This window comes from Haliotis rufescens, unplaced genomic scaffold (genome assembly GCF_023055435.1).
Source record: "Haliotis rufescens isolate VD_foot unplaced genomic scaffold, xgHalRufe1.0.p SCAF_3, whole genome shotgun sequence".
Lineage (NCBI taxonomy): Eukaryota > Metazoa > Mollusca > Gastropoda > Lepetellida > Haliotidae > Haliotis > Haliotis rufescens.
This window is the reverse complement of record NW_025964001.1, coordinates 25431706-25444276: the sequence shown is the minus strand read 5'-3', so window position 1 is coordinate 25444276 and position 12571 is coordinate 25431706. Positions and strand designations below refer to the sequence as shown.

At 41.4% G+C, this 12571-nt stretch overlaps 1 protein-coding gene across 1 annotated transcript; it reads left to right on the top strand.

Moving 5' to 3' along the window:
* Positions 1 to 2812: 2812 nt before the first annotated feature.
* On the top strand, positions 2813 to 12025 carry LOC124146464 (acyl-coenzyme A amino acid N-acyltransferase 1-like). Its single transcript, XM_046516770.2, has 9 exons — positions 2813 to 2959; positions 4409 to 4730; positions 5374 to 5640; positions 6505 to 6674; positions 7066 to 7179; positions 8945 to 9030; positions 9454 to 9517; positions 10355 to 10559; positions 11861 to 12025. Exons 2-9 carry the CDS (start codon positions 4436 to 4438, stop codon positions 11971 to 11973), a joined length of 1314 nt encoding a protein of 437 aa, XP_046372726.2. The 5' UTR covers positions 2813 to 2959; positions 4409 to 4435; the 3' UTR covers positions 11974 to 12025.
* Positions 12026 to 12571: the final 546 nt, after the last annotated feature.

The window sequence follows — 12571 nt, the reverse complement described above, 5'->3', positions numbered from 1 at the left end:
CACGCTGTGATATAACTGAAATACTGTTCAAAGCGGCGTCAAACCGAACTAACTCATATCTCTTTTTTTCGTGATAATATTAGCACGCGAACCACGACAGAACCCAATGGGCATTGAGATTAACTCCGTCTGGAACTGTATTCCAATTGTACCGGTTTGTCAGCTTAATGTGAGAGGAAAGAACAAAATGAACGTTTACAACTTCTGTTAAACCTGCGATCAGGGGCATGGCCCAGAACAAACTTGAACTTCGAAAATCAGTTGATATTTATAAACAGTGGAGCAGGTAAAAATAATTTCCACTCATGTACAGCAGCACCAAACAGCGTAACTCACACCTTAGACAACAGTGTAAATTCCAACGCCTAATCAAATGTACAATTAAGTCATTATTCATTGAAAGTTGAAGCCAACACAAACCTTTTTTTCTAGGATACGTCTGGGCACGGGTGGCCCATTTGTCCGAAGCGCCGCAATTCGCTGTACAGAGTTGCGTCCCTTGGGCAGGCCAGAGACGTATGGTCGTAAGTTCGAATCCCGGTTCGCCCCAATTAGGTTTCTCGGTATGTCAGCACCATACCCGTGCTCGTGGGTTTCTTCAAAGTGGTAAAAGTCTAAAACCTGTATCACCTTCCTCCACATGAAGCTGACACGTCGTGATATAACTGGAGTACTGTTAAAGCGGCGTTAAACACAACTCACTCACTCGAAAACAGCAACTGGGTTGTATGCAACATACACGGATATCCCATGGTTCCACTGATTCGTTTGTTAGGGGTATACATGGAGATGGTCATTAAACAGCCAGTTCAAATCAGTTGTGTGGATTTTTTGGAGGATTCAAGAATTTATTCCTGTATTGAATGTCACGAGGCGATGTGTGGTGGGATCGTGTTTTTCGTTGTTTTTACCAATATGAGTTAGACTTGCAATGTGCTGTCCGTTTCCAAGTAAGGGTATATGATGCTTAATGGTCATTTCCCATCACAGTCAACAACTGTTATGGCCTCTTGAAATGAAAGATTTGAAAAGATTATTAATAAATAAGGGTTACAGGCATACTATCTCTCTGTCAAAGATTATGGCTTTGCTCACGAAATATTCTGTATTGACGAGGATAACCATATTGCGTCGATACTTTTTATTAAGGCCGAGTTATATTTTTTCAAGCAAAAATTTCACTCAGAAATTATATATATGGCACAAACTAACTAAAATCATGTTTAGGTTTCGATTATTTATAGGTCCGGTTAGAATGTTTCTTGGCACCCTAGGCAAGGGGGTTAACTAAAAGATTACTAAACAAATCCAATTTCGACTTTTATGGTCTGTTAACGCCCTTGCCTCAGGAAGATGTGTGCTTAGTTACGACCCTATGGGTGCCAGAAACCTTTCATTGTCGGCTCGTAGCTCAATCTCAATAAAATCAGATCTTAAATCTCGCTATCGCTAAACAAAGATCTGCGGACATCCCATTACGGGTCATATCAGAACGACCTTTCATCCGACCAATCAAAGCGTCGCTTACCAGATCATGAAAGTGACAGTCGGAATAAATTTTCTAATCATGAAACCTCGAAAACGTTAACACGGAGTATTCCGAACGACAGTTACGGCCCATACGACTGATTCCGTCAAAATGATCGTCTTTCTCTCGGTTTCGTGGGATAAACATTTGAACGGAGGAGGCACTGCTATACATTCTCAACCATATATTAGACATTCCGGAATGTTCGTTTGTTCAGTTTTCAAAATATTAATCAAGAACTGTGAACTATATTTTTCAAGCGTAGACAGAAATGGAATTTGCCAGGTTGAAACGAGTGCCGTAAAGCTCGAGAAAGCTGCTTTCTAATTGGCTGATGTCGACTTCTTGTTAGTCATTTCAGTCGTCGGTCAATGTTCGCGAAAGGTCGTCCTGACGTGACCCATAATGTGATGTCCTCAGATCTTTGTTTAGCGGCAGCGAGATTTTAGATCCTATTTCAATGAGATTAGCTCGTAGGTCAGCCTGGGTTTTTTCTTTCTAGGTTTGTCAGGACTGTACCCGTTCTTATGGGAGTCTGCATCACTTCAGGCTCACCTCCGCATAAAGCTAACACGTCCTGACATATGTTTCAAATCAGCGTTAAACCCAACGTATTCACTACCAATCTCATTAAAATCAGATCTTAGTTCTCGCTACCGCTAAACATAGATCTGAGGACATCCCATTACGGGTCACGTCAGATTGACCTTGCGCAAACTTTGACCGACCAATAGAAATTAGAAATCACATTCCGACTGTCACTTTCATAATCTGGTAAGCGATGCTCTGATTGGTCGGATGAAAGGTCGCCCTGACGTGACCCCTAATGGGATGTCCTCAGATCTTTGTTTAGCGGTAGCGAGAACGGAGGTCTGATTTTAATGAGATTGACTCACTAAATCACTCAGAACAAATTGAATTGTTGACGAGTACAAAAATCCTGATTTAAACCACACAGATCATAGTATATATATTCCTCGTCACTATATGGCTGAAACATTGCCGATGTGACGTTAAATCTTAACTCTCTCACGTATATATATTCAGCGTAGTCTGTCATAAAGCCCATGCAAATCTGCAAATCTATAATATTTGGCAAGTCTAGATTACCGCAGTATCTGATAATGAAGAGACTCTGGCCTCCTATTTCTTATATTTTTATAACTATATTTTAACAACTGTTTTAATCTGTAAAATGTGTTCATTTAAGAGACGAGATGCTAGTCTAACAATCAGCGTTATGGCCCGAACGGAGAGTCATACACAATGACCGGTTAGGGTTCAATAAATAGGAACAGCCACCACGCTATCAGGTGTGGATGTCACCAGAAAAATAAGAGGACAAGCGGCATGCCAGTCGATGACTGACGTGAAGTCTGGATAGAACAACTGATTGATCTCATTTGCTGCCTACAAGCCAAGGATGTAAAAGTATAGTATACAGGTTTCAGTCAATGTCTTGAACTTGGGCCGGGAAAGTATCCGTTCTCATGTGATGGAACCATGTGTGTGAATATCAAAGGAATATGGGCGGTCACGTCAGGCGATTTCAGACAACAGGAACTCGGCTTGGAGTTTGTAAATAATAATAGGTACACCCTATATACAAGTAGAGAAAAGGAGCGTCACTCGCCGGGTTTGATGACATCGCTATCCAGGTCGATGTTTTGTTATGATACGCTTATTGTCAAACCAGAGATAATCTGGCCGTAGATTGATAAGCAACATTTGTACAAGTCATCTAAATTCAATTAATGTCCCTTCTTTGCTGAAATATCGATAGTTTTTTTCGCGAACTGGAAAATAAATGTAACAGCGCTACGTTTATCGAGAGGTATGCCTGAAGAGTCGCGTCCCTGGCAAGAGGTATACCACTCGATAAACGTAGCGCTGTGGCCTGGTCTGGGAAAGGGATGTATACTGACGCGACCATGTCACAATAGGTGAGCGGAAGAAGATTCGGCCACGAGCCACCTGATTGGTTGAAAATATTCAGTGCTCTAATTAAACAAATTGGCGCGAAATTTGAAGACGGTTATTTTGAGCACTACAGCTTTCTTTTTCGAAATGTACATGTAGAATCTAATAGCACAGAAACTCGTTATTGGCTAGTAAAGTAAAAACAATATATATCCCTATATTAATATAATAGGACCATAATTCCTAGATATTGTTTGTGCTTGACCACATGAGGAATACTGACTGGTTATTCTATGTTTTGACATTAAATGTTATTAATGCAGAAGTGATAAATTTATTTGAAAAAAAAAATAAGGATGACGTTGGTACTTGTTGTTACCCTCGCTCGGCATTAAGGGGCTAAAAACAAGGACTGGTCGGCTCGGAGTCAGTATACTGTGTCTGCGTGGGGTGTCCATGTTAAACTGCGGCATGGTATCTCAGTGGGTTAGCACTATAAATCGGCATCAGTCCGGACTAGCACACACACACACTGTCTGTTTTGAAGTATCTCCCCGATCAGTGGTCTCAACATAGTTACACGCACACAAGCACGCACGCATGCACGCATGCACGCACGCACGCACGCACGCACGCACGCACGCAAGCGCGCGCAATTGGGATCGATGATATGCATCAACCAAGTCAGCGAGCCTGACCACGCGATCCCGTTTGTCGCCTCTTACGACAAGCATTGTCGCCTTTTACGGCAAGTATGGGTTGTTGAAGACCTATTCTAGCTCGGATCTTCACGGGTCCGGCCCGTGTACTAACATACACACGCACATGTCGTATGCACGTCGCTATGTAAGTGCAGTATACAATCTTGAACGCGACGTTTAACTCCACTTCACTTCACCTAATGTTATTTCATCATCGCAATTACACATCTTGATAAGAGTAACTCTGTCTTCCTTTCAGTCACGTGACCAAACCTACGGAATAGAGATGGCATGTCATTCAATCCGTGCATATACAAGCCCAGTACGACGTCTTCATGTCATCGGCAGAGCTCTGTCATCACACACCTCCTCCCCTACTCTGCTAGTGGAACCGTCCGATGCTTTGATAGATGAGCCTTTGACTATCAGAGTATCAGGCCTAAAGCTTCATCAGAAGATCACACTTTCTGCTTTTCTGAGGGCTGAGGGGAAGGAGTTTGTGTCCTGCGCACACTACACAGCTGATGATGCTGGTTGCGTGGATACTGCTGTCCACTCAAGTGGAGGGGGGTCCTTTTACGGTGGGTTTTACGGTATATGATATATGTTCAACGATTGTTTTCCATTGTAAATATTCACTTCTTCTTAAACTCAACATTCTTAATAGATACCCTGACCCCTGAAATTCTATTGAAATAAGTCTGTTGCCCAGGAGAGAGCGAAGCATTCGGTGCAGCATATCAGATGTTGAAAGCGAACGTAAACGGGAAGTTCCGAATGGAAATATATTTGTCGCGTTTTGTTGTGGATATTTTGCAGCCTATCATTTCAGTCGCGTCTTTTCAATCAGCGACAGAAGAGTTTCTTTTAGCTGTGATTTCATTTCTGCTGCACCAAACAATAAAGACAGTTCGACAATGAAGCCTGTCGTTTCAGAAGCTGATTTCTGGTTGGCCTAAGACCCAAGCATCACCCAATAGAGACGGAAACGGGTATCGAATCCGACTAAAATATCTCTGTCCAACTCGGCAATAAGTTGACACTAAGTAGCTCTCAACGTGAAAGAACTTAGCTTTGAAATTATTATTGAAACATATTATTCCCAGTAAATCATTGCTGAATGAAGATACTCGCAATGTGTTATATGCATTATTCTTAATAATTGTGTGAATGGCAAATACTCGTACATCTGTATTTTACGTAACGTATATGTTAATGTTTCAGGTGTTGAGCCGATGGGACTATTATGGTCAATGACCCCATCTAAGGATAAGGGGGCGAAACGACTGCTTATAAAAGATGTCACCAGGCCGTATGACGTCACCATGTCAGTCCACGCAGATCACATGGACTTGGAAGCTATCAAGTCTGCGAACAACATCTCAACTGTTCTCGATACACAGCACGTGAGACGATGGTACTTGCGGAATGGAGTACAGAGAATTCCTGTACGCAAGGGCCGCTTACGAGGAACCTTATTTATTCCTTCAGGTATACTGAACCTGCAATGATAGGATATATAGTTGTAATCCCGTGTTTTTCATAACAATTGACTTGCCTTTGCGTGTGTTTGTGACGGTTGCCAAAGATGTAGCAAGATTCGCACACCTTTTCGCGAACACCCGGTTTCACCACTATTTGATAATGATTCACAAACACGTGCTTATGACAAAATTATTTTCTAATCCTTGGACTCAAGGTTGCAGTTTTACAACCTTGTAAAACTGCTGGTATTATATTAACATCTTGGTACTATTTCCAAGGATGATCAAAGCCGCGGTTAGGGAGCAACTATGCATTTCATTTTCAAGTTTGGGAAAGCGTCTAAAACAATAACCAAGCCCCAGATTTCATTTGCCGGAACAGGAAATAGTCACTGGGGGCTAAGTCTGGGCTGTAGGGTGGGTGATTTGACTGTACAGCCCAGACTTAGCCCCCAATGACTATTTCCTTTTCCGGCAAATGAAATCTGCCCTACGTGGAAGACGCTTCCAGGATGACGAGAACATAAAGGCTGCCACAGAGGCGTGGTTAGACGGCCAATCTGCGGATTTCTATAAAGTGGTATTAAAAGCTTGAAGGACAAATGGAAGAAGTGTATTGAGGTGAATGGAGATTATATTGAAAAGAAAAGTGCACAAAATATTCTGCGTCTTGGTCATATATTGAAGTTGCAAAACGTATTGAACGCCCCTCGTATGTTTTTATGAAAATGAGGTTTGAGGTTTCAAAAGAAACCAGATATCAAACTAAAACACACACTAAGACACACGTACGCACAAACAAACAAACAAACAAACAGACACACTGAAAAGCAACATGGTTGCACCTAATATGTTTCAATGTGACATCCAGGTGTGGCGCCATACCCTGCCGTCCTTGATATGTTTGGTGGTTCTGGTGGGCTGTTTGAGTTCCGGGCGGCGCTTCTCGCCTCCAGAGGGTTCCTCACGTTCGCTTTGGCCTATCTTGCTTTTGATGGACTTCCCCGGAACTTCGATGAACTTGACTTTGACTATTTCATGGTACGTATACAGCATTAGAAACTATCAGACATTTGGATATTGTAGGCTGTACTCAAAGACAGATTCTTTAAAGTGTCAGTGTCAATGCTTATGCATTTTAATTTTAAGGGTGTTTATTACCCAGATTGTTCCACAAGTATTTTAAACATGATATCACAAGTATTTTAAACATGATATCACAAGTATTTTAAACATGATATCACAAGAATGCCTTGAAAACCGAATATATAAGATGTTACCGCAGAAGACGTTCGCTTTGGTTATTTGTTTAATCTGCAACTACTAAAAACTATGTATCGTTAACGAACTATGTATCATTATCCGGTACGTAGGGATTGTATCACAGGCGTTGGTACAAATATCTTGATCCGTTTCCTGCCTTCTTATTTAGGAAGCAGTAGAAATGCTGAGTGGGCACCTCCTTGCCCTACCTGGAGGGATTGGGGTCATTGGTTCGTCTTTTGGAGGTGGACTGACGAATATGCTGGCATCCTTTTGTGACAAGGTAGGAACGTGTATCAGCTAAGTAGATCAGCAATAAGTTGATTAAAAACGGTTAGTGAGTGATGAGGGCTTAACGTCACTTAGACCGCCTCCGTGGTCTAGTGTTAGAGCGTAAGGTCCGGGGTTCGATCCCCGGCCGCGTCAAATCAAATGACGTTAAAAGATGGTACTTGTTGTTACCCTGTCTCGCACTCGGCATAAAGGGGCTAAAACAAGGACTGGTCGCCTCGGAGTCAGTATACTGTGTCTGAGTGGGGTATTCATGTTTAACTGCGGCATGGTATCTGAGTGAGCTGGCACTATAAATCGGCATTAGTTCGGACTTGTAAAAGCAGTCCCCACCCACACACGTGCATGCAAGCCGCTATATAAGTGCAATAATCTTGGACGCGACGTTAAACCCAATTTCACCTCACCTCACCTTAACGTCACTTTGAAAGGTACCTCAAACACTATTTTTTTAAGCAATTATGTGACTGGTTAGTGCTTCCGGTATGGCAGGACTTACTTCGCGAACACCTGGTGTCATCACTGATTTTCAGTGATCCATTCATATCTTTTTCACGGCTGTTTTGTCTTTTAAGCCCAATAGAATCTGCTTCAAAATATGTGAATTCTAATTTGATCTTTTCGCTTGTCCTGACTTCTGTATCAGCTTCTGTATCAAGACAAGTAATTCGATTACCCACAAACTGCAGAACATGTGGAATAGTGTAGAAAGAATGGTGACCTCAGGTCCAGAATAACCTTTGTATGCCGACAAGGACGCTAATCGCATGAGGGTTTTGATCCTTCCCAGACTAAGATTGCAGAAAGTACCTCATGAAATCAAATGATCAGTATTCCAATAACATTCAAAATGTTTTCTAAAGCTTATTTGTGTCATGAATGACTGTTTTGAGCATAAAGTTCTCTACCTTTGAGGCTGTTACATTTTACTAAATGACTAACTGAATTATAGAGAAGATAGTATTATACATATTACACGCATGTATTATGTGGAATTTACCATTATAAGTGTTTATGTCTAGTCTGTGAGTTGAATGATATTTAGAACGATGAATCTCCACGTGAAGAAAACATGATTATCCAAAATGGAACCAGGATTTCACGAAAGTAATATTTGTAGGCAAAAATAAATACTAGTAGATGATGCCATGACGATCTTTAGGGCATCTTCCCGTGGCAAGAGCCTCTACTAGCCTTTTTATCAAAGTCTTGTTTCCACCCTTACCACATCAAGCCTACTTTCCTGTGCTAAATATGATTGGACTATAGCACATATCAATAGTCCAATCAGAGAACGTTTCACAAAATCAACATCCACGACTGGTACACCTTTGTATGAAAGTTATTTACCGCTGCCTGTCTTTGTTGACACGAATGTGCCTTTTTCATCTTTTAAACCCCCCAACGATTGCCTATGTTTTTGTGTCGGGGATAAAATCGCGAATGTTTTCGTTATCTGATCGACTAGGTCGTCGCCTACTATGGTAGTCGCCATCTTTGTGAAGTTATTCGAGATAAGAACAGCGATCTGATTGGATATCGCGTTTTCATTACAAGGTGCACAACTCCTGGTCTCCGCGAGGTGGCGCCAGGATCGAGCCAAGAAATGTTGCCTTGATGTGGGAACGGTAGAAACTAGGCTTTCATATAGGCCAGTGGACACGCTTGCCTCGGGAAGATGTCTTTAGGGTGGTTATTAAGAGTTTCATAACGGCTTTCCATAAAATGACAATCTGTTGTAGTAAAGATATTTCCAGGTTAAAGCAGCGGTAGTGATCAATGGGCCTCCGACGTCTCCCCTCCGAGACCAAGACGTGAATGGAGAAAGAATTATTGGACACATGTACGTGTTTGCCACGAAATAGAACAATTGTAAATATCCCATTGTATGCTACACAACTGTAGCATGGTTTTGAAGGCCTTTGGCAATGTCAGAGATATCATTTCAAGTATATATTTTTTATCTCCAAGAACACACAGACAATAATCTCGTTTGTAAAGTACAACCTTACGGAAATTACATTCCCCTTTAATAAATGTTTCGTTTCATTTGCTTGAAATACCAATGGGAGCGGTGGGGTAGCCTGGTTGTCAAACCACTAGTTCGTCACGCGGTTGTCATAGGTACAATGTGTAACCATTCCTACTGTAATATGGATGATATGCTGCTAAAGGCGGAATAAAAAAACAAACTCACTCACTGACAATGCAATCTGAGGACATGTTTAAAGACAATCATTTTATTATGATATTGGATATGTTTCAGACCGAGGTGGAATGAACTGTCTGGTGACATCATTTTAAATTACGATCACAGCGATGTTCTTCCAGTAAGTAAACTCCATACAGACACTCTGGTAGAGGGTTAAAAGTCCAGTTCATGCAGCCTGTTCATATGAGTATGTAACATGACACGGGTAATATGTTGAGATATGAAACAATGCAGTGTAGCTGCCTGATACATACAGCAATGATCCAATTATCAGTTTTCTCTTTCTGTCAAGCAATATTCCAACAACACCGTCCTTTAGTGTCTACATATCGCAACTTCTGAGGTACAATCAAGTATGCCCTTTTTTCGAAGATTTCAACGAACACTATATATCTCTTGCGCGAACGTTATTTGATCAGGGTTGCAGCATGTAGGGCCTTAGTAAGGCTCAGGACAAATGCATAGAAATTCAAACTGATGACAAGTTCTGTACCAAAAATATGTGACAAGAGGGATGATTTTGATTTTCCGTTCGGGAATTGTCCCTGCATGTCGAGACCCGTGACGACCCTTGGTAGAATTGGTCTTCACCTACACATGCTTGCCGTAAAAGGCGACTATGCTTGTCGTAATTATAAGAGGCGACGGGATCGGGTGGTCAGGCTCGCTGACTTGGTTGATGCATGTCATCGATCCTAATTGCGTGGATCGATGTTCATGATATCTTATCACTGGATTGTCTGCTCCAGACTCGATTATTTACATACCGCCGTCATACAGCTGGAATATTGCTGAGTGCGGCGTTAAACAAACAAACAAACATATGTATAAAGAAAGAGGCCATCAAGAGGAGGAGGAGAACTGGTTACAATGGAGATGACTACGTCATGCCTAAATGTCTTATCCCCAACTGTGGACTACATAATCATGCGCGCACTATTTGTTATGTCTGTAGATGTGGCGACAAGGAGCTAAGATACTGCATTTGGTCAGTGAAGATGACCAGGTTCTACCTTCCTCAGCGTACAGGTCCTTAATGCAGAAGATACCAGGAGATAAGAAACACAACATTCAGAGCGTATTCTATCCCGGAGCTGGTCATCTTCTAGAGCCACCCTTTGCCCCGCTGTGTAGAGAATCCTCTATTAAGATAGGAAATGGTAAGTTGGTTTTCCATTCTCTGTGAAACCACAGACACATAAACTTCATCACAGCGAGTGTGTCAGTGTAGCTTAACGCCGCAGGTAACAACATTCCAGCTGAATCAGGGCGTCCTGTAAATGATCAAGTCTCGAATGGGAGAACTCGTGACAAAGCATGACTGTCTACCCACGCAATCTGATTATGATGACATCCAACCAGCTCGATCCCATGGAGTGGTCTCTGCTTGGAACTATTCTAACACAGGTACCCGCCGGGGCATGTCCTTATTGGGTAGTATATTTAGAAAATTAAAGTTGAGACACCAAAAATAGGGACATGTGGATTTCAACGTTTATTGTTTCACTATGAACTTTGGGCTCAGACGTCGAAGTGAAAGAATAAATATTCATAAGAGATTTAGTCAAACCCTTGATATTTTGATAACATTGAATGCCATTTAAAGGTTGTGGACTTTCTAAGTTTCATCTAATTAAATTAAAAGTAGAGGTGCAGTAGAATTGCCTTCTATCAGTAAATGAGTGTATTGTTATTGTCGACCACAAACCGCAAATGGTGAAATGAAATATGGTGTTATACACCTACATGTTATTTTTACCCTGTCAAACAGTGTGCTCTCCCCCTCGGGATACTGCCAAAATCAGCTGAAGACCGTTTCTCATCTTCCGCCAACCTGAAGTTTCATTCCGACGTGAACTAAAAAAACATTATACCTTAATTTTCACCGCCGCTGTGGAAAATAATGACCCGGTGTGATACAAAAAATACTACTATCATTACTCACTCATTAAAACCCAGATCAGCTTTATCTTTTTATAACTATTTTTTTTATTAAAAATTTGTTTCCGAAGCAAAGCGACTTGATCTACGTCATACATTAATTTAAAAACTGGTAGCAAGTGTTTTAAACTTTAAAATGTCACAAAACATGTTACAGAATTCGGGAAAAATAGCTTGCTGGTTGGAGAGGAGAAACACAGATGTAATGACAGAAAGTACCAAGAGATATGATAATCCCATGTTACACCGGTGTGTGTGTGTGTGTGTGTGTGGGTGTGTGTGTGTGAATGGGGGTTTGGGGGTTTGGGGGGGGGGGGGGACGCTTTGGTTGCAGATACAAGAACGTTCTAAAATAATATTTAATTTATCGGTGCCAGCTTTAACTAAAAATATGCACATGCAATCTGACACTGTTGTGACAATGTTTTATCTTGCAATGAGTCGGAGATCATGAGGACTACCTGGACATTGTTCTAGATACAATTAACAATTGGATGTAAAGGTTTATATCTTTTAACAGATACCCTCGTAATTTGGGGCGGAGATATGCAGAGCCATGCTGTCGCCCAGGAGAACTCATGGAAAAGAATTCTGGAACATTTGAACACTCATCTTTCAAGAATAAGTATGTGATGGAATGAAGCGCACAGCAGCCCCACTCTACAATAAACAGTATTTGACTCGCTACTCAAGTTGTCTGTTCGACATTAGCTTCATATGCAATCTCATGAACAACCTACATACATCTATGCAGTTCCGTGGATACTATACACGCTCATGGGCCATGAATGGGGCTAGGGCTATGCCATTCGTATCCACGGACATAACCTTCTGTCAGCATACTGTCACGGAGCTGTGCTGGGTAATACAGAAAATGTGGTAAAAGGTTTATTTCGAGCAGCTAATTGTACCAATAGATGAAAATAAAAAGGATTAAAACAACTAAATCAATACTGACAATGATCCCTGATTAAATACTAGTAAATCAGAGCAAATACACAAGAGGCTTAGCTAAGCAATTATATAACTAATAAATTCAGAGTAGCTAAAACAACACTTTGACAAGATATTGACAAGATGCGTAGACAGCCGATTAAGTCGGCTGTGACCAATTAACACCTGAGTTAATTAACTCAACACTCTAATGAGTGAAAAACCTCGACGAGGTAAATAGCGGGAAATAAACACAGCGCTTGGACAATAACATAGACGAGGACGTCTGAATATCAAA

Bases quoted from the DNA above. Each gene is read 5' to 3' on its own strand.
- LOC124146464 (XM_046516770.2), top strand. From the start codon at position 4,436: ATGGCATGTCATTCAATCCGTGCATATACAAGCCCAGTACGACGTCTT. The intron at 6,675-7,065 runs GTACGTATACAG...CTTCTTATTTAG, and splicing joins TTGACTTTGACTATTTCATG to GAAGCAGTAGAAATGCTGAG. The intron at 10,560-11,860 runs GTAAGTTGGTTT...ATCTTTTAACAG, and splicing joins CTCTATTAAGATAGGAAATG to ATACCCTCGTAATTTGGGGC.